The following is a 27,820-nucleotide window of genomic DNA, read 5'->3' as shown; positions in this document are numbered from 1 at the left end:
CCCCCCCCCCCCCCCCCCCCCCCTTCCTCCTCTTCCTCCCCGAGGCGGGGACATCCCGGCCCGGCCCCACCGCGGGGGTCTTGCGGCTCCACCTGCTCCCGGACCCGACGGGGCGGCCCCGGGGCCGGACTCCCCGTCCCGGCGGGCGGGCGGGCGGGGGCGGCGGGCTGGGCTCGGCTCGGCTCGGCTCCGCCCGCTGCCCGCCGCTTGTTGCAGGCTCCTGCGGGGCTGGGGCCGGGGCAGGACGGGTGGCGCAGAGCCGTACCCTCCCGTCCCCGCGTCTCTACCGACCGCCGAGGGCGGGGAAGAGCCGGGGGGGGGGGGCTCCCCCATGAAGCGACGGAGGATGAACAAGCTGTACATCGGGAACCTCAGCCCCGCCGCCACCGCCGACGACCTCAAGCAGCTTTTCGGGGAGAGGAAGCTGCCCCTGGCCGGCCAGGTCCTGCTCAAGTCGGGCTACGCCTTTGTGGATTACCCGGACCAAAACTGGGCCATCCGAGCTATCGAGACCCTCTCCGGTGAGCCCCGCTCCGCAGCCCCCCCCCCCACCTCCGGCATCCCCCCAGCTCCCCGCCCGCCGCCCCCCCGCTCCCGGGGCTCCCCCCCCCCCCCAACCTCCATGGGGGCTCCCCCATCCCGCTCCCCCCCCCCCGGGCATCCCCCCCCGCTCCCCTTGTGTCTGTGTGTCCGTGTTCCCCCCCCCCCCCCCCCGCTCCTTCCCGCGGCCGCTCCGGCTCTTTCCAACCTCGGGTATTTTTCCCTGATTTTTTTCTTCGATTTTATTAAGAAGCGACCGAGCACGGAGCCCCCCGACCCATCACCTCCCCGGTACCCGCTCCCCCTCGGGAACCATTTTACGAGGTGCCCTGCTCCAACTCCCCGGGGGCTCGGAGCAAAGGGCGGCCGAAGGGGCGGCTGGGGGCCGGCGGCGGCGGCTGGCCGGGGAGGCGCAGGCAGAGTACCGGCAGGGCGGGTACAGGCAGGCCGGGGCGGGGGGCGGGGGGGGGGATGCTGGGGGGGACCCCCCCGGGGTGAGGGGGGGGGGGGCGGTGGGGTGGAAAAAAGGGTTTGGGGGGGTGAGGGGTGGGGGTGGGGGGATACGGGGTTGGGCTGCCCCGGCGTGATGCTGAACGCCCCGCTGTCTCCGCAGGGAAAGTGGAGCTGCACGGCAAAGTGATGGAGGTGGATTATTCCGTGCCCAAAAAGCTCAGGTAACCCCTCACCATCCCCACCCCCCCCAGCCATCCTCACCGGGGGGGGAAGCTCCGGGCCCGGGGAGGGAGGCGGGAACCCCGCCGGGTTTTACTTTCGCTCCGGAAAGCGGAGGCGGGGGAAGGGAGATCCCGGCCCAGGGCAGCGCTCCCGCGGGCCGGTACCGGTTCCCACGGGGGTCCCGGCCGTGGCCGTGGGGTGGCCGTGTGTGTGTCCCCCCCCTCCCCGGTGCGGGGCGGCGCTGGGGCGGGCGGGCGCTGCCCGCCGGTGCGAGTGGAAAACAGCTGCTTGGGGGGGGGGGGGCACGACCCACCAGACCCGAACCCCAAAACCCCCCTTTCCCCCCCACTTTCTCCTAGAGGGGCTGGGATTTACACGGAGGGAGGTCGTGGCCAGGAGCGGGGCTGCCAGCGCTGTCAAATAATCTTATTTTTAAGGAGTAATTCAGCTCCCCGCTCCTTCCGAACGCCCCTTTTCCCCCTTTACGCGGCCGGAGGACCCAAAAACTCAAAACCATTGCGATATCGCGTCGAAGCGCGCCCTCTGATTTTAATCAGGTGTAGGGGAGCGCCGAGGCCGGACGGATGGGAACGTGCCCTTTTAACAGAGAAAATAATATCCCCCCCCTCGGCCCCGAGCGCGTTGCGTAGCTGCGATGATGATTTTTTGGGTTCCCCCCCCCCCCCCCCCCCCCCCCCGCCCCGCTTCCAAACGTGTGTCGGGATAAAAGGTCCACGCGCCGGAAAAAAACCTGTCGGATGGTCTGGCTGGATAATTTGCTGCTGCTTGGCGTGGAGGTTTGGGCCGTGATCGACGCTCTGAGTATTAAATTTTGAAATTACGGGGAGGGCCATTGAGGGGGGGGGGGGGGAGAAAATGCTGTTGTGTAATTGAGGCTCGGTGGGGGGAACGGCTCGTGCCCGGCATCACGTGTGCCGGAGCAGGATTTCTTCTTCGTCAGGGATCACACGCTCTCTTACCTTAAAAAAAAAAAAAAAAAAAAAAAGTCTTGAAAAAAAAAATAATCAAGTTTTAAAAAAAAAATAATAAATAAAAATAAAATCCTAGCTGGAATATTGCTAAGCTAAATCTCTGCAGCAGCCTTCGGCTGGTCCGCCGATGACTTTTTAAGAGTGATGGGAGTTTGGGAAGATAGTACGGACCCGGGACTTGACCTTTACTGCGTACGAAGGGGATGTAAACAAGGAATTCGGCTTTACCTAAGGTCTCCGTCGGGCTGGGGTGCTGCTAGTTTTTCTTCTGAATTTTAAAAGAAAACAAAAAAAAAAAAAGACATTTAAACAGCCCAGAAATAAATGCTGATTTATTTTGGATCAGCTGGCTCCAAGTGTTCTATTCCAGCTCGGCTCCCAAGTTTCTTCAGATTATTGAGATCTAATTTAAGCTGATATTTTCTTTTTTTTTTTTCTTCTTTTTTTTTAATTTTTACAGCTAAAAAAATATATTCTGCTTTATATTAATATATCCAGTTGGGGGGGGGGCCCGTAGATGATAGATTTTATTTTTCTAATGTGATTTTTGGCATGGAACTGAGCCTCACGTGGTCCTGTTTTAGTCTCTCCCCCCCCCCCCCTTTAAATCTGTAGAAAATCCAATTTTTTTGGTAGTTACGGTCGAGTCCCAGAGAGGCGCTGGGATTTCGGGGGGGGGGGGGTGGGGGGGCTCGATCGAGTCAAATCCTCCCGGTTATTTCAATGAATTTGGGCTTTAATTGGGTTTGGGGAACCCGAGCCGCTCTTGGCTCTCGTCCCCCGGCGTTTCTGCGTCACGGGGATGGGAACCAGGAGGTGCCGATGCCCGGCGCTTCCCCTCCGCGTTCACCTGGAGCGCTTTATTTTTTATAACCAAACCCGACGCGGATAGATTTTAACCGCCGTATTTCCCCGCGTATAAATACAATTTAATAAGAGACGGGTTGGAAAAGACCCTCCGACGTCTGTAGGTAGGGAAGGGATTTCCTCGAGGTGCCGCCGGGAGTTACTGGCAGGGGGGTTGTTTCTGGTCCCGCGAAGGCAAGAAGAATTTAAACGCGACGGCGGCGGGAAGGAGCGTGAATCCCGCCCGATCTGCCTCGCACGAGTTAAAAACCAGCAGTTCTGCTGCCGTGCGGATGCTTTGGGCTCCTATCGGAAGGATCCAACAGTATCTCAATTGTTTTTTGTTGGGTTTTCCCCCCCCCAGCTTCTTTGTATATGCTGTATTGTGCCTTGGAGAATTAAAGGGGGGAAAAAAAAATCCCCTCTTTTTTTTTTTTTTTTTTCTTTTTTTAAATCGACATTTAAAAAATTTAAATGGATTTTTAAATTCAGCAGGAGCAGAGAATGCTTTTCTTCGCTTCAAGCGGGGCGATGCCATCCCTCTTCGAGAGTATTTTGTAGTCGGAGCGTTGCGGTGAGGGGAAGCATCAGCGTCTTTCCCTTTAAAGATAGGTTGTATGTCTCTGAAATCTTTGAAAAGCCTGTTAACGGGAAAGAAAGGCATTAAAAAAAAAAAAAATTGGGATTGGTTGTGAAATATGGGAAGTAAAACACACACACACCCCCCCCAGTGCTGATTTTTATACGGGGATTGGATAAAAATGATGAGTTTAATAAGTAGCGGGGCTGTAGCGAAGCCCCGTTTAATGTCCCCAACCCAGTGAAATTTTCGGGTTCCCGGTCGTGAAGGTGCCGTTTAATTTCTGCTTCTGCCCTAATTTTCAGCGAAGAGAAATAAAAGCACGAGGAGCATCTGAGCGGCGCGGAGGGGGGAGGCTGGCGGAGGGAGCTTGGGCTGGAAATCTCTCCAACATTAAAAATAACAATTTTTGCTATTTTAGTAAATGGTAAAACTTGGGTGTTTTTACCCCGGGCGGAGGTCGCGGGAGGGGTAGCAATGAAAATACCTGCCCGAGCAGCTTTACCGGGGTGATTTTATGGGCTCTGCGAGATTTTTCTCCTATTTCAAAAGGAATTACCCTTAAATAAGTCTCCTCTCCTGAGCATCAATTCAATTCTCGTTTCCGCGTATTTTGGCTTTAGTTCTTTTTCCCCACCCCCTTGTTTTTGAACCCAAAACGCCGGTGACGTTAAGGCTGGGAATAAATGTACCGACCCTTTTATTTCCCCATAGGCAGCCCGGCTTCTCTTTCCTTACTGTTAATTGCTTGTCGTGGATGAGATGCTTAATTAGGGGCGAGGAAATCCTCGTGCAAACCAGTTGCTTTGCCAGGAAAAGCCACCGGCACCTATTTGCGCGCGTGCGCGTCTATAAATACACGCGGGGAGCAGAAAAAAAAAAATACTCCCGTGGCATTCCAGTTCTAATCTCTCTCATTTAAAAAATATCTCTAATTTAAAAAAAAAAATAATTAAGGAAACCTAAAGAACAAGAAGAGATTTTTCTCCGGCTGCAGCGTGGGGAGGGTTTGCTTTGCTTCACTTCGCCAAGAGAATTAAAACTTGCTGGCGATTTTCTTGTCTATGGTATATGTTGGGTTACGCCGGATTGTAAATTGTATTTAGAGTGCTAGAAGTGGGGCTGCTCTCAGTCCTAGCCTGAGTTTATATATATATATATTTTTAATACCTTTTAGTATCTTTCGTATTTATATAAATTAATAATGGATCGTTTACTATTTGAAGTATTTAGTATCTTTCTATATAGTATCTTTTATTTATATATATATAGAAAAGGTACTTTTTATATCTACTTTTAAATGCATAATTACATTCTAAATATGTGTTTATATATCAAAATATACTTTTTACTATATTTATAGAATCATGGAATGGTTTGTGTTGGAAAAGACCTTTAAAGGTCGTTTAACCCAACTCCCCCGCAGTGAGCAGGGACATCTTTACCGAGATCAGGTCGCAGCGTCATGTATATATATATATACACACGTATACGTACAGACATGCTCACGCGTATAGGTGAGGACACAGGGAACCCCCTCCTGCCGCCGGGTTTCCCATAGGTCTCGGATGCGTTTCCCTATGGAGCTGGCCAGGAGGAACCCCCGGGGCTGATCCCTCCCTGGATGGACTCCGGCGCTTGTTATAGCGGGGTGTGACGTCATCGCTCCCTTTACGTGCTCCGCGTTCAGGTGCGGATAAACTGGGAGCTGGCGGCGTCGGGGTCGGTTCGTTTTAATTCAGCCACCTTTTCGCTCGGTTCTTTGCCGCTCGCTGGGATGCGGGGATGGGAGCGGGGCGACGTCGGGGATGGGAGCGGGGCGATGTAAGGGATGGGAGCGGGGCGACGTCGGGGATGGGGAGCGGGGCGACGTCGGGGATGGGGAGCGGGGCGACGTCGGGGATGGGAGCGGGGTGATGTCAGGGATGCAGGATGGGGCACGGAGGACGCCGGTGGGTGACCTTGGCCATGCCATCCATGCCGTTCTTGGTACCACCATGCAGCCTGCCTGGGTTTGAAGGCACCGGGGAGAGAGCAAAGCCAGAAGGAAAATAACACACGAGCATTGTCGGTAACTGCCCGTTACCTTTGTCGTTTTGTACTTTCTCCGGCGCTTCAAACTTGCCATTCTGCCCGCTCGCCATCCGTCCGCCCTCCCTGGGGAGAGGTGGGTGCCGGCGCTGGGGGGGACAGCGGGGCGGGTGGCTTTGGGTGGCGGAGGATGGGAGCCAGCTCGGGTGCATCCCCCTGCCCCCCCGGGCTGGCAGCCCTGCCCCTGCGCCAGCTTGGTCTTCCCTGCACCCCCATGCTGATGGGGTACAGGACAGGGCTTTTTTTTTTTTTTTTTTCTTCCCCCCCCATTTCCTCCTCCTTTCCCCCCCATTTCCCCCCTCCTTCCCCTTTCTCCCCCCCCCCCAAGAGCTGTACCAGATGGGACTCTATTTCCCACAGGGCTTTAACCTGAACGGATTTTAATTCCTTAAGAGCGTCAAGGCAAAGCCCCCGGGCTGGGAGGGGAACTGGAGCAGACCCAGCTGTGATGCTCTTGGCAACTGGTTGAAACTGGGGCAGCTCTTTAATGCTTATCCAGCCCGGCGCTGATGGAGCTGTTGCTCGTTAAGATCTGCCGCTGGATTGGGTTGGGCGAGAGCAAAACTTGTTGAGGATGACCCTGATAGACCAAAAAAATTATATATAATAATCAAGAGAGGCAAAACCAACAGCTATTTTTCTTCCCTGCCTGGTTAGGGGAGCGTGCCCGGCTCCGGCTCCCAGCTGCTGGGTCTGAAAAATTCAGGTGGGACTGAGTTTGGACCCCACCTGCTGATGAGCATCAGTTTTGGTAGATGTTTTCTTGCCTGGGACAAATATTTCATAAATCAGGCAGAGCTGATGAGGAGGCGGTTGGTTTCCAGCACGTTTCCCCCCATCCCTTTTTTTACCCCAGTTCTCTTGAAAACTGATTTTTATTGAAAGCAGGAGCTGCCAGAGAGTGGTTTTTTTCTGCCCTCAGCACCGAACTGAGGTGGAAGGCGATCAAATCCCTTTATGGCATTATGACAGTAAGATAATACAAAGCTTGGAGAGAAAATAATCTTCGGGGTTTTTTAGGGCAAAGAGCAGCGAAGTCATCCCTCACAACCCGTCGTAAGGTTTATATTTAAGTCAGCTGAGTGAAATGGGGTTTCTGGTTCCCAAACGCTCGCGGGAAGGAGGGGAGGTGGAGGTGAAGCCCCCCTGGAGCAGGCGACCAGGGGACGGTGAGCGGTCCGTGGAGGTGCAGCGCAGTGGGCAGGGGAAGGATGGGCAGGGGCCGGGAGGGCTCGTGGAGGTTGGGTAGGGGGGTCTGGTGGTGTGTTTTTATTTCACGGCTTTGTCTTGTTTTTTTTTACTCTTCTTCCTCTGTGTTCCTGGATTTTGGGGGCAGCTGTGAGCTGTTCTTTCCCTGGGAGCGGTAGCCACGCCGCCGCGCGAGTGCTGCTGCTTACCCGGGCTGCTGGAAAGGGGAAAGATGTGCCAAAAAAACCCCAAACCCCAAACGATCCACCCAATTCTAGGGAATAAACCACAAGTTTTAAGGCATCTTCTGTGTTACTGCTTGATTTCAGCACGCACAGCTCTCCGGCACGCGGCTCTTGTTTGTGGCTGTCAGCCGGTGATGCTGGCGGGGCGCGGGCGGCCCGTGGGTTTTCCATCCGCTCGCCCTGCACGGTTGCGATACTGACCTCGCAATTTCGGTCTAACCAATGCGTGAAATACGGCACAGCCCTGTCATGGATTATTTCATGAACCCAATTTACAGCCTCGCTTGATTAGTGAGCCGGCCCCTTCATCCTGCGTGTGATGCCGGCCGGCATGCGGTACCCAAAACGCAGCGCTGGGATGCAGGAGACGTTTCCTCCTCGAGCCGGAGTAGCTGCTAGCACTCAGAACCATTTTTGTTTGACTTTAGCAGGTCAAAAAAGCAGGTGAGCCCATAGAAACCCGGTTTCTTTAGCACCTGAGGCCGATGCTTGGTTGCCACAGAGATGGCTGGTGGGCGCGTGCAGGTGGGGAAGAGCAAGAGGGTGATGCAGAAAAACAGCTCTCGTGGTTACCTGAGGGCAGTTTGCTGCGGCAGGGCTAGTGGCACGACACATAATTAAGTGTTTTTCCGTAAACTCCATGCCTGTATTTACTGGTTATTATGATTTATTAATTTATTAATTTTTTTATTTTTTTAATTCCTACCAGCCTGCTGCAAAACAGGTTGGGCATGCCGGGGGTTGCGCGTGCACGCCGAAATTGCTCCCGTGTCTCCCAGGTTTTGGGAGGATCGAGGAGAATGTATATAAAGGGGTTTTCTACCCCAAAGTCCTCCTGAGAGTAGTGTTGGAGGAGGGTGGCTTTGAACTCTGCCGCCCCGTCCCACGAGGACCACGCGTGGTCCGTGCCCCAGCCCCGGGAATAACGCATCCGTCCCTCGTGGCCCTGGGTAATACATCCATCACGCCATCAGTGATGACCACGCGTGGTCCAGCGCCGCTTCAGCCAGGCGGGGAATTACGAGAGCTATCAAAAATACACCCGGTAGGAATAATAATCTTATTTTAAATGCTGAGCAGTGATAATGAGCCGCTGGGAGACCCTGCTGGGTGGTGGGGGTGAAGCCTTGAGCACCGTTTGGGTTGTCTTTAGATGCTCTGTATCAACTCAGACAGACATTGGAAGAGGGAATACGCTGTAGCGTCCCGTTGAGAAGTGGGGTTACGCGGCACCTTGCTGTGGTCCTTCTCTTTGGGTGTTTCGGGAGGCGGGTAGCGGCACGGAATGGTGAGGCAGCACCTCGGGGGACCGGGGCTGCCCTGGCATCTCCCTTGGCAGAGGTGCAGGGAGATGACGCCCCGGTGCAATTCAGTTCAAGGGAGAGGCTTTTCGACACCGCGGCGAGGGGACCATGTCCAGCGTGCTGGTTCCACTTGGCATGACCTGCTTCAAAATGCCCCACGTGCCCCAGGCTCCTGGGCTTCGGTGACGGGGTGAGCCGAGCCAGATGAACCCCAAAAGGAAGGTGGCTTCTCCGTGGTCCAGCCAGTAGCGTCCATGGGTACAGACGCATCCCAGGCTGGGGGAGGATGGCCATAGCGATGGGTCGGCTTGCAGCTGAGCGGTGGCATCTTGGGAGAAGGCAGGTGAAGGTGCCACCGGGTATGTTTTGGGGCTGGAAGGTGGTAGAAGTCACTGGGCAGCTCTTTGTCAGTGGGGAGAGGCCAGTCCTGAGCTTCACTTGGGCTTTTGGAGCTGAGAAGGGCTTTTCCCTGGAAAGCTTTCAGGTGCCGACGGTTTGAGACTCGCTGGCACTTGGGCTGGGATTTGCTCGGGCAAACCGGCCTCGCTGTGTGCCACCGCTGGGCTCGGGAGCAGGATGCGTCGCTCGGAGCTGGGCACGTGTCACCTCCCGGGACTGGACCTGGGTGCCGTGAAATAGCCCCTCTGGGAGATGTTCATGAGCTTTACAAATGAAACGTGTCCTGTTTTCTGGAGTGGGCCCTGAAGAGTGTTTGTACCGGGGGTGGAGGTGTGGGGTCAGTCACAGGCAGGAGAAGGGTTTAGGCTGTTGGTGAGCAGCGTGGGATTGTCGTTGCTGTGGTTCTCCTTGGGCCAGGTCCTCCTCACTGCCTCCTTCCTGGCATGGGGTGGGAATGGCTGGAGGATGGGATAGTGTAGGATGGGGATGGATGGGATGGGGTAGGACGGGGTTGGCTGGGCTGGGCTGGAGTGAGATGGGATAGGACAGGATGGGGTTGGAGCTGAGCGTAGGGTTTGTTGTCCATTGCTGATCGCACCTCTGACCGCACCTGTATGAGCAGCACCATGAGACGTCAGGTTCCTTGGTGGTTTCAGCTGCTTCACAAGGCAGACGGTTGTCCATCACGAGGTTCTGGTTGTCCTGTGCTATTAGTGCTGCTGCTGTAGAGGCAGAAGGATCGTGTCTGGAGCATGCCAACCTCCAGCGCTGCGGTGCACAGCTCTCCCTGGTTGCTTTGGGTCTCCATAGGCCAGCCTTTCCTCCGGTTTTCCCTGTGCCCCCACATTTCCTCCCTGTCCCCGGTGTCTGGCCCCAAACTACCATAGAAACTCTTTATCTGCCAAAATTGTGGGGTGCAGAGGTTCAGGGTGCACAGATGCAACAAACAGCGAGTGCAGGGACCAACCTCACTGCTTGGGCCAAAGTTTGAAGGTCTCGTTTTCCAGCTGAAGACCACTGGTGGAATCAGGGTGTTGCGTGTTGATGGCTTGCAGGTGAGCAGAGCTCCTCCTGCCCCCTCCGGTGGGGCTCATCCTGCAGGATTTGGCCCAAAGCCCCCGAGTGTTGCTGTCCGGCTGCTGGCGGCTGCTTGCACGTCCCCAGATAGCATTCAGGCTGGTGGTACCAGTCCTTCCAAGCATCCTCCTTGAGCTCATCCCAAGGAAGGGCAAAGCTTCGTAAAACCAGCTTCCAGCTGCCAGTGGGCTCCCAAAAGCCAGCCGTGCGCGTGCACGTGGGGTGACTCGGTCAGAAAACTCATCCCTGATGTTGGGAGTGGTGGTCTGGCTCTGCTCTGATCAGAGCATTAGAGCTGGACCAGGTGAGAACACAAGACACTGCTTTGGTCAGAGCTGACTGACTACAAGCAGGATTATGAATGCTGATCTGAGTGGACAGTGAATGAGTTCATGGCTTGGCTGGGTCCTCCATGGACTTGGGTGTCTCAAAACTCCCCACTGCCCAAGCACGTCATCTTGCAGCCAGGTTGGGGAGGTGTTTGGTGGCCATTACCTCGTGGGAAGTCTTTGCAATGCTTCCTGTGCATCCATGCCCCAAGGCTGCACCACGGCGAGGTTGGGAGTGCAACCACCTGAGGTTGGGTGTGCTGGCCATCTCCAAGGGCAGGCCTCTGAGGATCTGTATTTAGGTTTCCCCACGGAAGCCAGCCCTATGTTGCTGGGAAGTGGTGGACATCAGTAGGATGCACCTTTGGAGAGCCCCCTCAAGGGATAGCAGGGCTGGCTGTGGTGGTTCTCGGGGTCCTGTCCCCCTCCAGTACGATCGGGGGGGGGGGGTGTCTGCGCACGTGCATCCTGCCCGTGCCTGTGCAGCCGTGACTCTGCAGAGGCTCGTTTCAGGAGCTTTCTTTGGAAAACCAGCAGCCAGCATGAGGAGGGAGTGTTCCCAAGACACCTTCAGCCCTAGCAGGAGGTGACCAAGGCAAGGCTGGGAGGAACGGCTTTCTCCAGGGCTGAGCTGCTCCAGCTGGGCGTGGGGAAGCGGGATGCTTCGGCAAGCTCTCACCAGCTGCCGTCCGCTTCCCAGAAAGCCTTTTCCCCCGTGCTGCGGCGTGCCTGCAGACCCTAACCCGGGGCTTTGTCTTTGCAGGAGCAGGAAGATCCAGATCCGAAACATCCCCCCCCACCTGCAGTGGGAGGTAAGAAGCGGCTGATCCCAAAAAGACCGTGTGGTCTGCACGTGGGCCACCCTTTACCTGCCCAGTAACCCCAGGAGGGAGGTGGAGCGTGAACTGGGCTCCATCTCCTGCCTGCTTGTGGGTCCCGGAGCCATGGGGCATCGTTGGGATAATGAGGTGCGGGTGGGTAAAGGCGTTTAAGCAGTTGGGTGACACTGGCTCTTTGGAGGGGGGTCTGTGGGTGAAGCAGACTCTTCCCCTGCCTGCTCCCTGCCTGTCCGGCAGCCTCTCCTGCCCGCCTCACCTGCCCCGTTTGCTGCTCTCTCCCCCCAGGTTCTGGATGGCCTGTTAGCTCAGTATGGGACGGTGGAGAACGTAGAGCAAGGTAAGATGGTCCAGCATGGTCCTCATCTGTGCAAAAGTCCCAGCGCTGCTCCCCAGCTCTGCCTACGCTGGAGGAAACCCAGTGGGGTGAAATCCAGTTTTCCCAGTCATTGGTACTGGGCTAAAATGGTTTTCCCTGCAGACACAGGCTCTGCTGGCCACCCATCCGGTGGTGGGATGGCACGGGCCATCAGTCCTCCATCCCCAGGGCTTCTCCTGGTCACTGGCAAATTAAAAAAACCAATTGTCCCTGCAAGCAAAAATGAGCCGAGCGTTGTTTGGGGTTGGCTGGCGGATCGGTGATGTCCGGGCTGTGAACCCTCCTTGGCCGGGGTGGCAGGATCCGGCCTTGGCACCATCTGGTCCTTCACCAGCCCAAACCCATCCTTGTGCTGGGGGAATACAGCCGTGCCTGAGCGGGACAGGCATTTCCCTCCCACCCTCCCCACCTCCATCGCCGCGCCGGCGCGTACCAGCGGCGCCGTCTCTCTCCTCCCCTCTCTAATGTTCCTTCTCTTGCTTTTCCCCCAGTCAACACAGACACAGAAACAGCCGTTGTCAACGTAACGTATGCAACTAAAGAAGAAGCAAAAGTGTAAGTGTTGGGATTTTTTTTCTGTTTTGTCCGTATTTTCACACCACCTGAACTTTTCCCAAGGAATTCCAGGCTTCTTCCAGACTTCTTGTTGTCTCCTTGGGTTGTTCCTAAGCTCTTACAGTGTAAGCTTCAAGTGCCTTAAGGGCTGTCTGTGTATCTTCTCAAGATACAGCAGGCAGATGTTGGGTTTATCTTCAGCTTTGTCACCTCGCATGTCTTCTGCCAGCGGTCTTCTCTGTGTCCCACCGCTGGGTGATCTCCTGCCTTCTCCCTTCGCATGGGAGATGGGGTTTCTCATGGTGCCTCATCATACAGGCACGGGCTGGACCAACTTGGGGCCATCGGCCCGGTGGTTGTCCACTCTTTCTCTGTGCCTTCTCCTTTGGTCCTCAGATGGCTCCCAGAGGTGCCATCTTGCAGTTCCCTTTGGACACTGTCCTTCCTACAAGGTCCTCTGTGGGCTCGCAGCGGCCTTGTCTTCAGGGAGCAAAGCGCTCTAGAAAGCTGAGGGTCAGGTCAGATAAGCAGTTCGTCAAGGAGTCATCTTCCCAGGTTGGAAGTCCAGACCTAAACTGGGAATGTACCACATTAATCACCAGTCTCATCACCCAGCCTGAGCTGCTGAAGCGGTGGAAGATGGTGAAGGAGGTGGGAGAGATGGTGAAGAAATGCTGAGATGATGGGAGATGTAAGTACCCTCCGCCATTTGGGGAAGAATCAAGTTGGAGACCAAAATATGCAGAGACTGTCACCTCCTGCTTCCTGGAGTCAAGAGAAATTGGCAGGTTGAAAAGTTCTTCTGCCGTGGACAAGAGAGGGCCTTTGGGTGGATGAATAACTGGTTAGAGGAGGTTAGAGGGAGCCAAGGGGTCCATGGCTGGTTTCTGCAGGGGAGGGAGACCAGCAGAAGGTAAATCACCTGCGTGTTGTGCAGAGGAGTCAGAGAGAAATGCCACCCAGCAAGCCGAAATAAAAGGATGGAAGAACCCGTTGAGGCTGTGCATCAGTGCAGTAGCGCTGTGTGAAGACATACGTAAAGATCTGAGTTGGCCCATCATGAGGTTGGACTTGTGAGGACAGAGATGGGGAGAATGATCTGCTGGTCCCGGAGGCCAGAGGAAAGTCCTCCTTGCTCCTGGGGTGTGCTCCAGCCTTGGCTGGCCAGAGGAAGGTGCTGTGGACCACAGATAAACGCAGCTGCGTCTTGGGATGCGTCAAGAAAGGAGCTGTGGAGGCCAGGCCTGGCAAGGAGCTGCTTGCAGTGGTGCATTCGTACGCCTGTTTGTAAATAGGCAAAGCGAGATGCGGTCAGAAGAGGGAAGAAGCATGGCTGAAGCCGTCACCGCTCGCAGAAGTCATCGCAGACTCCGGCACGGCTGAGCGTCTGCGGTGGGTTGACCCAGGCTGGACACCAGGAGCCCCCCAGAGCCGCTCTGTCACCCCCTTCTCAGCTGGGCAGGGGAGAGGAAATGGAACGAGGTGAGGGCAGGGAGAGTCACTCACCAGTTACCATCACGGGCAAAACAGACTTGACTTAGAAAAAAATCATCTAATTTATTACCAAGCAAATCAGAGCAGAGCGATGAGAAATAAACCCAAACGTTAAACCCCCTGCCCCCCCGCCCCCGGTCCCTCCTTCCCGGGCCCAACTTCCCTCCCCATTTCTCTCCCCCCCTCCCCCAGCAGCACAGGGGGACGGGGAATGGGGGTTACGGTCAGTTCATCACACGGTGTTTCTGCCGCTCCTTCCTCCTCAGGGGGAGGACTCCTCTCATCGGTCCCCTGCTCCAGCGTGGGGTCCCTCTCACGGGAGACAGTCCTTAACGAACTTCTCTAACGTGGGTCTCTCCCACGGGGTGCAGACCTTCAGGAGCAAACTGCTCCAGCGTGGGTCCCCCACGGGGTCACAAGTCCTGCCAGCAAACCTGCTCCGGCGTGGGCTCCTCTCTCCACGGGTCCACAGGTCCTGCCAGGAGCCTGCTCCAGCGTGGGCTTCCCACGGGGTCACAGCCTCCTTCGGGTGTCTCCACCTGCTCCGGCGTGGGGTCCTCCACGGGCTGCAGCTGGAATCTCTACACCCCCTCATCCTCCCTCCATGGGCTGCAGGGGGACAGCCTGCTTCACCATGGTCTTCACCACGGGCTGCAGGGGGAATCTCTGCTCTGGCGCCTGGAGCACCTCCTCCCCCTCCTTCTGCACTGACCTTGGTGTCTGCAGAATTGTTCCTCCCACATCTTCTCACTCTCTCCAGCTGCAAATGCTGGTGGTGTTTTGGGTTTTCTTTTTCCCCCTTCTTAACTGTTACCCCAGAGGCACTACCACCATGGCTGATTGGCTCGGCCTTGGCCAGCGGCGGGTCCGTCTCAGAGCCGGCTGGCATTGGCTCTGTCGGACATGGGGTAACGTTCTGGCAGCTTCTCGCAGAAGCCACCCCTGGAGCCCCCCACTACCAAAACCTTGCCATGCAAACCCAATGCAGCATCGCACCGCTGAGGAGGGGCTTGGGGGGATGAAGAGTCCGGGTGCTGCACCACCAGCCTCACCGAGCTGGAACGAAACTTGGGGTTCCCAATAGAGGGGCACCATGTGCCGTGTCCTTCTCCTTGGAGCTCTTGCTTGGAGCCCCTCTGTCACCTTTTCCATGTCCAAAAAAGCCCACGAGACCATTTCCATGCTGTGTGACAGCTTCTGGCCAGCACTTTCCCTGGGCGAAGTGGCAGATGCCTGGGCTGGATTCCCACCTCTGCTAGGGGGGACAAGCCCTGGGCATCACCCGCATGGGAGGGGACATCGACCCACCATGCTATGGGGCTTGCTCTGCATGGGGGAAAGCACTCTGGCTTCCCATGGCCACCTTCTCCGGGCTGGGGAGGGAGGAACGTGCAGGGTTGGGGCAGGACCACGGTCTACAAGGTCAAGTTCTGGAGGTGTACCCATCCCCAGAGAGCCCCTCACCGTCCCCCCGCCTCTCCCTACCTTGCAGAGCAATTGAGAAGCTGAGCGGCCATCAGTTTGAGAACTATTCCTTCAAGATTTCCTACATCCCGGATGAAGAGGTGAGCTCCCCTCCGCCCCCGCAGCGATCCCGCCGCGGGGGCCACTCTTCCAGGGAGCGGGGCTCCTCCCCGGGGGGCTCCTCGCAGCCCAAACAGCTCGATTTCCCACTGCGGATGCTGGTGCCCACGCAGTTTGTTGGTGCGATCATAGGAAAGGAGGGCTTGACCATAAAGAACCTTACTAAGCAAACCCAGTCCAAGTAAGTACCTCGAATGGTTTTGTTTCCTTCCGTAGGGCGCTGTAGGTCCCCGGAATGGGTCCTCCATGCACTCGGGGCCGGCCAACGCTGTTTTCTTGGGGTGCAGCCTTCAGGGGACGGTGGCAGAGCCCATGTCCTAAACCGTTCCCGCTCGCCGGGGGGGGTCTGGGTGCGGCGAGAGGGAGATGCACGTTCCAAAAGGCCAGGAGTGGGTCTCTAAGGCCTAATCGCGAGGACAGCCGGGGACGAGGCTTTAGGGAGAAATGGCAAGTTTGGGGATAAACTGCTGGAAGGGGGATCCGAGGTACAGAGGTCGGTGCCCACGTGGTCTCTGCCCTCGGGATTTGCTCGTTCCGCAGTGCCCCGTACGGGCTGGAGCTGTTGTAGGGGGAAAAGGGGCACCGTGGGAGCGCTGCCTTGAGAAGGATGTGCTTGTCATAACTATTTGAAGCCTTTTTTTTTTTTCTTTTTTTTTTTCAATCTAACATTTTTATTTTTGAAGGGGGGGAAAAAAAAAAAAGGGTGGGGACTGTCTTGCCAAAGTTCTCCATGTTTCTCTTGTCAATGTTCACATTGATTTCACCTCTGATTTTCTGCACGGTTTTCCTGCATGGTTTGTTCCTGCCCAGATTTGTTTGTGTTTAACCCAAAGCTGTCTTCTCCCATGCTCATCATCCTGAACCTGGTGGTCCCACAGGACATAGGACTCCTGTACCAGAACATCTTCCAGGGCGTCCTAGTTCTCAGAGAAGCTTTTAGAGGCAAATTATTTGGTAATAGTGCGTCCGCTTGAGCAGGAGGTAGGAAGATGCGCTGCTCTGCAGCCAAGCGAGCTAAACCCCAGCGTTGGGTTTGCAAGAAGAGGTTTGTACGGAAAGGGGGCAGACACGTAGGGAGAGGAGCTCTTTGAGCCCGGCTAGCCCTAGACCGTGGCCACCTAGTAGCCATGAGCTGGTCCCAGTTGGCCGCAAGCCCTTCTTCTCCAGGTGAGTCCCCTGGTGTGATGAGCAGTAGGAGTAGCTGTGTCCTTGCCACCTAAGACTGGAAGGTTGCCCTTTGCAAGCCCTGAGCCTGGTGAGCAAGGTGGGATGCACCAGCTGCTGGTTTCTCCCAACCACGAGGCCAAACGCTGCTGCCTGGGGCAGATTCTGCCACCGAGCTGTCCCTCCTTGTGGGTTGGCTCCCCATGCCTGCCCCAAAGACCTGGTGCCGTGGAGGAAAGCCGTGCTCCATGCCCTCACCTCTCCTGACCTGCCCGAGGAGGCCATGTGCCATGGTGGGCCACCACCTGCACTCCAGCCTTGGGCAAAGGGGACCTCATGCACCCGGCCTGGGCAATCACAGGAGGCTGTTGCCTTCAGTTTGGGGTGTCAGCCCGCAGCTCTGTCCCTGCTCAGGCCACCCTCAGCCACCGATGTGATGATCCTGGGGACGAGGGAGCTGGTGACGTCCTGTTGCCTGGCCCCTGCTCCTACCCGGAGCAACGTTGGGTCCTGGATTCCTCTGGTCACATAGGACTTTGCCCCTGTCTCCACACACAGTGATGCCCAGAGATGCTCCTGAGCTCCAGGGGGCAAAACTGACCCCAGGTTGAGCCGTCTTCTTCCTTGCCTGAGGAGGAGCCCAGACCAAGAGCCGACCCCACCAGACGACCTTCCACGACGATTGCAGCCCTTGTAACTTGATGAGGAGAGGACCATTGCTACCAAGCAGCCACGGGGCCAGGATAACTCTGCGTGTACACTGTACCGTCCACCTTGAGAGGGCTGTCCCTCCTGGCCACCGCTCTCTGAAGCATTCCCAGCCCTCCCATAAAGCGTCTTGGAGGTTTTTCCTGCTGCACCATGGGCAAACCTGCCCCGTCCTTGTCCTACCACCCCTGTTGTCAGCTGTCCTGGTCTCCCCTGCCTGCACCACCCCAGGGTCCCAGCCAGCTGCTGAGGGGGTTGAAGGTCCCCTTCTCCATCCTCCCATTAGAATGGAGCTGTGCAGCAGGAGCACCGGGACGTACTGGGAAGTCCAGAGCCCTCCTCCACCCTCCGCCTCTTTGGGGTGGGACGTGCCTGAACACAGCGGCCCCTTCCTGGTGTCACATCTTCTCTCTGCAAATTGAGCTGATGCTTGCACATCCGGGTTTGGGATGAGTTGGAGGTCAGCCAGAAACCTGGTCGGTGTCGCTCTCCCAGGCTTGTCCAAGGTACTCGTCTCTTTGGCACATCCATTCAGCCCGTCCGTGGCTCTTGGCCCTTCTTCAGTACAAAGGCTCAGCTACGTGCCCCATCTCCACCAGCCTCAACTGCTTGTGGGTTCAAGAAGCTGCCTGACTCCTGTGGGGTTTGTTGGGGCAGCCATGGATTCTTCATTGGTTCTCCCTAGCTGGGAGCGTCAACCCAATGTGACATTGCGGCGCCGCTCTCGAGCATGGGCCTGTCATCGCCTCTCGTGGCACATCGTGATGTGTTTGCCGTCTCCCTGGTGGAAGGGGTGGCAGTAGGTGTTCCTGTGCCTGCTGGGTGCTGCCTCTGAAGGAGCACATCCTCCAAACCAACCTGCTGGAGCTGCAGAGCTGGGAGCACCTTAGAGGGTGTCACACGCAAGTAACAGCATGCAACTGGGTCACTCTGTGCTGTAGACACAACCTAAGGGCAAGGAGAGCTTGGTGGTGCTGGTGCCTTTGTCCAAGCAGGAGCGGTCCCCTGCCCAAGCAGATCTGGAGAGATGTAACCTGCAAAGGGGATCAAACTCTGTCTTCATTCCCTCTTCAGTGCTCAGATAAAACCACCCCGGGGGTCCCTTTCGAGGCTGGCGGGGTCAGGCTCTTCCCTTATCTCAGGGAAGGTTCACCCACCTTCTCCCCATCTACCTGTAGATGAAGCATCCTTGTTTCTATGCACTGGTTCGTGAGCTCCTGGAAGAGTTGACCTTTGCAAACCCACCATGACCCTGCAGCATCCAAATGTGGTGCTGGTTAGGGGCGACTCTGCACCACAACCCTTGGCCTTGCATGCACACCAGCACCCATGAATGGTCCCGGTCAGGATGGGAACCTCTTAGGAAAACAGAGACGTGGCCAGAGGGTGACATGTTGGAGCTGAGTGCTGGTGGCATTCACTGGGTGGCTGAGCAGCCACTGCCTCACCTTCTCAGAAGATCTGGGCCAGCCCAGCCCTGGCTGCAGCAGTGACAGGGACCCCAAGGTGGTGGCCAATGGCAGGATGGCTGCACAGCATCATCCTCTGGTGGGAAGAGCACATGGACTCACCTGGAGAAGACGGAAAGGTTGCTTACCCCTGTTCTTCAAGACGCGTGGTTGACGTGCAGGAGTCTCCTACCCTGCTTTCCTCTCTCCCTCTCTCTCAGGGCCTTTGCCAGGTACGGTTGAGCTGTGAGGAGCGAGCTGGAGGCACGTGCCTCCTCCCCGCCATGAGCTGAGGGGAGGACCAGAGGAGCTAGAGCACGGTCCCTGCCGGTGTGCAAGGGAGAGCTTTCTGGTCTCCCATGGAAGGGCGTGAGTACAAGCGCTGTTGTTGACGCGTGCCTCCGTGTCGTGACAAATGCTGCCTACGGGTAAGTTGTCTCTCTGTCCCGAAGGACACGCAACGGTCGTGGCAGCCGCTGGTCGCTGGACAGCCTCGGGTGTCGTGCAGAGAGAGAGGTTGAGGTTGGAAGGGACCTTTGGAGACCTCTAATCTGGTCTCCTGCTCCAAGTGGGACTGGTGTCAAAGATGATAGACCAGGTTGCTCAGGGCTTCGTCCGGTTGAGGATTTGTTCTGCCCTCTCTTGATGCATGGTTTGATGTTGATTGACATCCCTCAGCTCCCAGGCAGACCTCAGGTCATAAAGGCGAACGTAGCTCAAACCTGATCTAAACCAACCGAAGCAAAACACTACCTGGGCTTGCATGAGACCAAGTGACCGTAGATGTACGTCAGCGAGACCCAGGGTCACCCCAGAGCTTGAGCAGGTGTTGAAATGAGCTTTTATGTGAATACCAAGCTCAGCTCCTGAGCTCTCAAAAGGCTTTGCGTGACACCAGACGCATCTCAGGGGGCTCCTCTCTGCCGGTTGTTTCGCCGCAGGGTTGACATCCATCGGAAGGAGAACGCCGGCGCCGCCGAAAAGCCCATCACCATCCATGCCACGCCAGAGGGGTGCTCCGAAGCGTGTCGCATGATCCTTGATATCATGCAGAAGGAGGCCGATGAAACTAAATCGTAAGTGCTCAGCGAAACGGGCAGGTTTGGTGGAAGGGAGGTAAATTCAGCCATCAGTGGAGAAACAATCATCTTCTGTCGCCCCCCCCACCCCCCAAGGCAACTGTTGGCATTCAGAGTTTCAGGACAGAGTCGTGGGTCAGTTAATAACTTACAGCTTAATAACTTCTCCATGGTGTGGTTGACAGTGCTATAGAAACCAGAAGCTCAGGTGGGTCCAAAGAGCACGTAGGCAAACCGGGAGAACCAAACCCCATGAAATACAGGTGTGCCATTGGGCTTGGGAAGTCCCTGAGTCCCCGTTTCCCAGAAGCTGAGGAGATACAGTGGTGGGAAATGGTGGTGGTTCTTCTGCCCCTTCCACCATATCGTTAGTGCTCGTTGCTGGAAATTGATTTCCTGGCCGGATGGACTTTCAGATTTTATTTTTTAACCCATTGTAGAGCAGAAGAAATTCCCTTGAAAATCCTGGCGCACAACAGTCTGGTGGGGAGGTTGATTGGCAAGGAGGGCCGCAACCTCAAGAAGATCGAGCAGGACACAGGCACGAAGATCACCATCTCCCCGTAAGTCCTGTTGAACACCAAGCCGCCCCTCTCCATCCAACATGGTATGGGCAGTGCTGGAGCCAGAAAACAGGGCAGTTGCATCCTGCCATGGGCGTTCCCCATCGCGGGTGGGCGTTCCTCATCCCGGGTGGATGGTGGCATTGGACAGGGAGAGGGCGTGTGGTCCCACATTGTCTCAGGATTTATCTGTGGGGTAGTTTGCAGGATTTAACCATTTATAACCCTGAGCGGACCATCACGGTGAAGGGCAGCACAGAGGCATGCTCCAATGCTGAAGTGGAGATCATGAAGAAGTTGCGAGAGGCCTACGAGAACGATGTGGTGGCCGTCAATGTAAGCTCCCAACCCTCCCGCCTGGGATGCCCCTGCTTCAGAGCCACTGCTGAGGTGGCCAGAAGAAAATTGGGGTGGGGAGTCGATCTCTTATGGCAAGGGTTGGCCCTCACCCATCTCATGTCCAAGTAGGTGGTGAGAACCCCAAAAACCCCACTCTGCCTTTTACATGTTTCTCCGTGTCTTTTCTTTCCCAGCAACAAGCCAACCTGATCCCAGGACTGAACCTCAGTGCTTTGGGCATCTTCTCGACGGGGCTGTCCATGCTCCCATCCACCCCGGGGGCCCGAGGGGCTGCGGCGGCCACCCCATACCACCCATTTGCAGTAAGTGCAAGAGGTTTTGGGGTGCGGGGCACGCGTTCTTGGGGGCAGAGTGGTCTCTAGACTCTCCTGCTGTAGCTTTTGGGTTTGGGTGGACACCATAGCTGTAGGAGCCATCTCATGGGGAGCCTTGAACAAGAGCTCCGAGTCTTGGCTCTTTGGGGAAGATGCTCATCACAGCGGCGAAGACGGTGAATGAACGTGGCTTGTCCCTCCTTGGATTTAGCTCCCCAGGAAGATCAGCTGCATCCCCATGTGGTGCTGAGCTCGGTTTCACCTGTGTTTAAGGACTGGTCTTGTCCCAGGGGTGCTGCTCTCTGAAGGTGGCTGGGAGCAATCTGTGCTGATGCTGGCATGGAAAAACCATGCAGGTGATCCCAGACCCACCACTGGGTTCTGATGGCGTGGACTCGGTTGTGCCCCGTGGGTCTGGTATCGGTGGCCACCTGAACCCAGTGGCGTCCCCGCAGGGCGTGCAGAGCATGGCATGGAAGGGGATGAGCAGCACGCGCTCTGCAACCACCGCCATCAGCCTTGGTCCCTGCCCTGGTGCCCGAAGGGTTGTACTTGCTGGGGGCTGATCTTCACCTGACTTTGTAGGCAAGGGTTTTCCTCTGTGGCTGCTGAGACCTGGGGCAAAGCAAGCCTGGGAACCAGTTTCAAAATGTCTGAGGTCGCACGTGGGCAGGGACGGTTCAGCATTGGGAAGACGTGTGCGTGGCCAGAGTGTTGGTGGAGAAGGTCCATCCCCAACCCACTAGCACCTGCGGAGCACCCTTAGGATGACCACGCTCTGCGGTCTGTCTCTGTTAGTCTCTCTAAAAACATCTGCTGAGATGCTTTGGATGCACGGCAACCGGCGCACGGGTTAATTTACTTGTGCTGTTTTCTTTTCCTGGCGACGCCAGCAGCAGAGCGGTCGGAGGAGAACGGTGAGTGCCAGGCTGGCGGTGCGGAGGGGTGGATGAGCGTGGTGTGTGTGATGGCCCTGACCGGCACCGAGAGGACCTGTCTGTCTGTCTGTCTGCCTGTGTACTGCCAGCCTGCAGAGGGGAGGATGCTCTGCCGGCGTCGGCCGCCCGAGCAAGCGCAGCCTTCACAGGAAATGTCCGCTTGAGCGTTCGTTGGTGTGATGGAGAGGAGCTGGGCAGTGGTCGGTGTGGGCTCCTTCACCCCAAAGCTTTGCATGGTCTTTTTCAAGCCACCCTGGCGAGTCCGAGAGGACCGATTGCCTCTGCCATCGTTTTTTTTATAGCAAAACAAGGAGCAGGAAAAAAAAAACCACCAAAAAACCTAATGGGAAACCAGCTTTGGCTCTGCGGCAGCTCCTACCGCCACGTACTTTGTGTTTCACATCTCAGAGTGGTCGTTTCTGACCGTGTCCTCAGCAGGCGCCAGTGGCTTTAGAGACCTGGCAAGGATGGAGGACGGGTGAGGAGCCTCATGGTGAAAAGGAGGAGCTGGGGACACGCGGTGCCCTCCCTGGCCGTGAGGACCACCTGGGCAGGAGAAGGACACGTTGGTGTAGGAGAGGTGGAGCGGCCCGTGGCCAGAAGGAAAGGGCGAACGCGGGGAGCGTGAGCTGAGTGCAGGGAGGAGCGGAAAACTCAGCGTGGAGAGTTTAAGTAGAGGGCTTGGAGCGAGAACAGCGTGGGCAGGGGAGCGAGGTCGGCTCCTCCACCCGACCAGCAGTGGTTTGCCGGCAGCATCTGGTGGCACTTGCCCAAATCCAGACCGGGAGAGGGTTGTGTCCAGTGCCAGGAGAAACATTTGATGTATTTGAGACACAGAAGAGTTGAAGGGGAGTTGGGTTGGGTTGAGTTGGGGTGCTGGCATGCACCCCTTGCTTTCTCCCTGTCCCCAGCCCGGCTATGCCCTCGCCTGGGTCTCGGGGGAACCTCGTCTTCGGACTTTGCTTTTTCTCCTCTGGAACTGGAGAAGGGAAACGGTGATGGAAATCGGAGCCAAACCAGATGTTTTGCTCGGTTCTCACCAAACCCCCGCCTTCTCTGCTGGGGACCGATGGTGTTGCAGCACGGTTTTGCCTTTCCAGGGTTGCGGCCGCTCCGAAAGGCCGTAGGGGCTGGTTTTCTGCTACAGACTCTGCAGGACACAGCTGGAAAAACAGCAGCGGGGAGGGACTGGGGGGAACTGGGAGCCCCCATCCGCCTCCCAGCCCCGGTGTGCCGTGCTGCAGGCGCAGGATCGGGGCTGCAGCTCACCCTGACGCACCCTCGGGTGGACCTGTGCTCTCTGCGGGGGGTGCTCAGGGACTGAGGGGTTGTCCCCGTGTCCAGGTTCACGGCGGCGTCGCGCTGGGGGCGGCCGGGAAGGGGGCGGCACCTTGGGGGACATCACTGACCCTCGTTTTTCTCTCCCGCCGTAGAGCTCCTCGGCGTACCTCTCGGGTCTGTACGGAGTCCCCCCAGCTGGCGCCTTCCCCCATCAGCACCCCGTAAGCGCCACGGCACCTTCTTCCAGGAGAAGAATCTTCACTTGGGCACCTCGGGAGGGCGGGCACGGGGATGCTGGCGGGGGGGGGCAGCCACCCCCACCCCACCCCGGGTCCGGCCGGTCCCCTGACCTTCTTGTTCTTCCGTGTCCTCGCAGCTGCCGGAGCAGGAGGTCGTGAACTTGTTCATCCCGATGCAGGCGGTGGGGGCCATCATCGGGAAGAAGGGGCAGCACATCAAGCAGCTGGCGCGGTTTGCCGGCGCCTCCATCAAGGTGAGCAGGGCGCCGCGGGCTGGTCCCGGGCTTCGTGCCTCGGTTTCTCCTTCCTACTGCTGAGGGCAGCGAGCGGGAGCCCTTGGGGAACAGTTTTGCTCCCCAAATAGTAGAAACCCCCGTTACCACCCCTGCTTGGGTAGGAGGGGATGCCCCCACATGGGGTGCCCATGGATTGGGGAGGGACGTCCCACGTCGGGGAGGTTTTGCCGAAGCGGGGCAACGCTCACGCTCCTTCTCCCCCATCCCTCCGCAGATCGCCCCGGCAGAAGGCCCCGACGCCAGCGAGCGGATGGTGATCATCACGGGGCCGCCCGAGGCTCAGTTCAAGGTGCGCCGGCCACGGGGGGGGGCTGGAGGGGTGGGGGTGCTAAGGGGCAACTTGAGAGCGTCCCCTCGGTCGCCGCTGCGCTGCCAGCCTGGATTCGCCTCCCTGAGAGCCAGGGGAGCTCTTGGCTCGGGACCGTGGGCTTGATGCTGCCGCACACCGGCACATCGTCGCCGTTGGGGAGGGAGGGCGCAGCGGGCACCACCAGCACCGCTGCCCGCCGGTTTGACTTCCCTTACGTCTCCTCCCCAGGCCCAGGGGCGAATATTTGGGAAGCTGAAAGAAGAAAACTTCTTCAACCCGAAAGAAGAAGTGAAGCTTGAAGCCCACATCAAGGTGCCTTCCTTCGCCGCCGGCCGCGTGATAGGCAAAGGTGGCAAGACGGTAGGTGGGAGGGGGTGCAGGGGTGCTCCCCCCCCGCCCTGGGGCTGCAGAGCTGGGCGTCACCCATCACCCCTGCCCACCCTGGGGTGGGGGGGGTCGGGGGCCAAAGCCTTGGGTGCTCAGTGATTGCAGCAACGGCTTCACCCCAGCCTCGTGTCCTGGTGGTGGCTCTCGTTGGGTGGTGACCGTCCCAAGGGGCGGCGGGCGGGGGGACGGGACGGGACAGGACAGGACAGGACAGGGTGCGACCCTCGGCAGCAGAAGGATTTTTTTTTTTTTTTGGCTCTTCCACAAGAAAGCCCGGGGCTCTGTCGTTTGCTCCAGGTGAACGAACTGCAAAACTTAACCAGTGCAGAAGTCATTGTGCCGCGAGACCAAACCCCGGACGAGAACGAGGAGGTCATCGTTAAAATCATTGGGCACTTCTTTGCCAGTCAGGTAAGGTTTGGCTGCGGCTTTTCCATGGTTTCATCCACCAAGGAACGCTGGCGGGCGGCCCCGAGCATCCTGCCGCTCTGGTTTGGATGGTCCCCAAGGGTGGTTGGGCAGCTCCCCGCCCCAGCTGTACTACCACGACAATGAACGAGGGGCTTAATTTAACTGAAATACGTGTCTTAGACACCCCGTAAAGTGGCACCCAGGGTGTGAACAGGCTCCTCCCTGGCATCAGCGGGGAGCTCCCGCAGGCACCCACGTCCCACCTTGGGTGCGCCTCCCACCACCTCAGCTCCTGGCTGCTGGAGCGGGATGGCGGCACCCCGAAATTCAAGGAGCAGTGCTGGGGGGGGGAAGCACCGGTTAAACCCCTGTCATGCGGGAGCAGAGTCACTCCTCCTGTGCTTGGTCTGTAATTAAAGGCTCGGAGGGCGATGAGATGCTGTTGCAGCCGGGGAGGGGGGGGATCCCACTTCTCGGGGTGCCCACCCTGAGCCCCGGCTCTTGCTCCCCCCCCCCCCCAAGACTGCACAGCGCAAGATCAGGGAAATCGTACAGCAGGTGAAGCAGCAGGAGCAGAAACACGCTCAGGGAGCCCCGGCCTCGCAGCACAGCAAGTGAGGCTCCCGCCGTGCCGGCCAGCACCGCCCGATGAATGTAACCCCGCCGCCGCCGCCGGAACCCCCCCCCAGCAGGTCAGGGGAGCAAACCAAAGACACCCCCCCTCCACTCCCCCCCCCCCCAACCCCGAAAAACCCCCACCCCCAGCGTGGCCGGGGTGCTGCGAGGGTGCGCAGCGGAGGGGTACGAGGAGGGCTCTCTCCATCCCGCAGCCTCCCCCTCACTCCATCGCCTCCCGACGCTATCCCTTTAGTTGGACTAACGTAGGCAGAGAGAGAGAGAGATATTTTTTAATTATTGTTATTAATTTCCTAAAAGCCACCAGTTTCATCCAGGCACAGCCGGAGGAGCTCACTCGGCATGAGGGGGGGGGCTGTGGCGCTCATCGATTTTAGAATTAATATATCGATAACAAAACTAACGCCAATTTTTAAGTTTTGTAAAAAGTTGTTTGGTTTTTTTTTAAATTTCAGGGGGAAGGGGGGGGGGATGTTTGTTTTTAGCACAAGCAGGCTTTTCTAGAGTTTAAAGGAAAGGAGCTAGTCCATTGGTTCTCTAATGCACAGTAGAGCAGAGATGTAGGATTGCCAGCAGGGGGAAAAAAAACAGCAACAACAACAACAAAAAAAAACCCCAAACCAACTATTAAACAAGTGTTAAAAAGCAATTTCTGAAGGGCTTTGAGAAGAGCAGTGCCTGTATGAGCCAACAGAAGGGATACCGTCTCCTAAAAGAGGAATCTCTCTTTCACACGCCCTTTCCTCTTTGCTTCAGAGAGTCCCAAAGTGGGGTTTGCATCCGTTCTGCCCCCCGCTTTGCGGCTGGCTGGCTGGCTGTCCCCCTCTCCATCACTGCCTGCCACAGCCCTGCCCGCTTTGGGCAGGGATGGTTGGGGAAAGAGCCCTTTTTTTTTTTTCAATGTTGGAGGAAGAGAGGCGGGGGGGGGAAAAACAAAAAACAAAACCAACCAGATTTACAAGAGGTTGTCAGCCCAGGGCTGGAGAAACAACTAGCAAAATTTTTTTAAATTAAAAAAAAAAACCAACCAAAAACCCAAGCCCACATGACACACACACACACACACAAAAACTACCTCAGGTTTTCGTACCTCAGCACCTTGCGCTTGTGTTTCCCTTTTAGAGATTTTGTATGCCTTGTAAAACTGATAGTTGGAGCATTTTTTTATTTTTTTAATAAAAAAAACGAGTTGGAAAATGATCTCGACCAAGTCAGCTGCGAGGCGGGAGAAGGAAACCATCCCACGTGTCCCAGAGCTCTTCCGTAGTCTCCTTCTGCTAGCTGAGAGCCAGTGGCCATTCCTTCGGAGAAAGCTTGAGAAATGTTTAAAAACACCAAAAAAAAAAAAAAAAGAAAGAAAAAAACCCTAAACATTAAAAAAAAAAGGTAGAAAAACCAATAAACCAACCAAGGAAAGCGGTGAAACCCAACGGGCAAGAGGAGGGAACGGGAGCAGCGTGCCGCCGGCTGAGCGTGCCGGGGTGAGGTGCCGGTGCCAGCGCCGGACGCACGGACTGCCATACCGCGTTGTCCTCTACTGCAAAGTGTTCTGTGAAAACCCCACCCAACTACAAGAAAAAAAGAAAAAAAAAAGAAAAAAAAAGAAATATATCCAGCTAACAAGAGCCTGAGCTTGCTATCTGTTGCTTTCTTTCGAGTGCCTCGCGCTGGTCCCGGGTCCCCGTGGTCACCCCATTTCCCTGCCTCCAGCACGGGCGGGGGGAGAAGGGGTGGATTGGGGGGGGGATTTGGGGGGATAGGGGAAATGTTTGCAGGCATTGCTTTACCCAGTCCCTTGGGGAGGTGTTGCCATCACAAAACCGCCTCTCCCGGCACCAACCCACCAGTTAGCAAAGCCGAAAGGATGCTGTGGTCCTGCTGCGGTTATTAACGGCTCGCTAATTATGCTCGTGTAGCTGGAAAGCTCAGGTGCCCGCTCCCATAGCTGCTTCTCCACCAGGGCAGGTGGAAGGGCAAGGACCAAAGCAGGGCCTGAGATGGTGGCAGGGACGGGGCTGGGCATGGCCTGGGGGATGCCAGGCACCAGGGGACACAGCACCCCTCTAACACCTCAACGCACCAAGGTACGTCACTTGTGTCATGCCCACGGTTTGGAAAGGCACAGAGAGAAGTGTGTGTGTGGGGGGGGAAGTCCCTTCCCCACCTACAGCAGAAGCAATCGCATGCAGAGCATCAGTTTTTGTGTTTGCTGCCGTCCGGCCATTCCCAGGCAGCGGAGAACGACTCCACTCCAGGCAGGGCCTGGGGCAGAGCCAGGCTCAGCAGCCCCCAAGGCTGGCTCTGAGCCAGAGTCGCTGTCTGAGCCCCCCGCATCCTTCCTGGGGGTAAGCACCACGTCCCGGGGCAGACAGCAGCATCGGAAGCGTGCGGCGCCCAAGGCAGCAGCCAGGGAACGCAGCCCGGCGCTCCCCTCAGCACGGGAAAGCGCCAGCTTGTCACCTCCGAAAGGCCGTTTTCTAATGAGAAGCGAGGCCTGGCTCCTGCACACGCCTGCTCCCCCAAAGCCCAACAGTCAACAGGCTGTTTCGTCCCCCCCGGGGTGCTCCCAGAG

General features: G+C 57.0%; 1 protein-coding gene across 5 annotated transcripts; it reads left to right on the top strand.

Annotated features, from left to right (window-relative positions):
- Positions 1-188: 188 nt before the first annotated feature.
- Positions 189-25,345, top strand: IGF2BP2 (insulin like growth factor 2 mRNA binding protein 2). Of its 5 annotated transcripts, XM_075760726.1 has the most exons (18): positions 189-521; positions 1,154-1,214; positions 11,030-11,078; positions 11,391-11,442; positions 11,973-12,036; positions 15,023-15,095; positions 15,228-15,295; positions 19,376-19,510; positions 19,954-20,076; positions 20,277-20,412; positions 20,610-20,738; positions 21,644-21,667; positions 23,122-23,190; positions 23,346-23,462; positions 23,719-23,793; positions 24,043-24,174; positions 24,499-24,612; positions 25,135-25,345. In XM_075760726.1, the coding sequence occupies exons 1-18, from the start codon at positions 332-334 to the stop codon at positions 25,228-25,230; spliced, it is 1,707 nt and encodes a 568-aa protein (XP_075616841.1). In that variant the 5' UTR covers positions 189-331; the 3' UTR covers positions 25,231-25,345. The 5 variants fall into 5 exon arrangements, with proteins under 5 accessions (XP_075616841.1, XP_075616838.1, XP_075616836.1 ...); XM_075760723.1 differs by having other exon boundaries at positions 190-521; positions 15,023-15,295; positions 21,647-21,667; XM_075760721.1 differs by having other exon boundaries at positions 190-521; positions 15,023-15,295.
- The last annotated feature ends 2,475 nt before the right edge of the window (positions 25,346-27,820 follow it).

The sequence above is a fragment of the Balearica regulorum genome, chromosome 9, assembly GCF_011004875.1.
Source record: "Balearica regulorum gibbericeps isolate bBalReg1 chromosome 9, bBalReg1.pri, whole genome shotgun sequence".
Lineage (NCBI taxonomy): Eukaryota > Metazoa > Chordata > Aves > Gruiformes > Gruidae > Balearica > Balearica regulorum.
The sequence above is the reverse complement of the archived record's forward strand: the minus strand, read 5'-3'. Positions and strand labels throughout refer to the sequence as shown.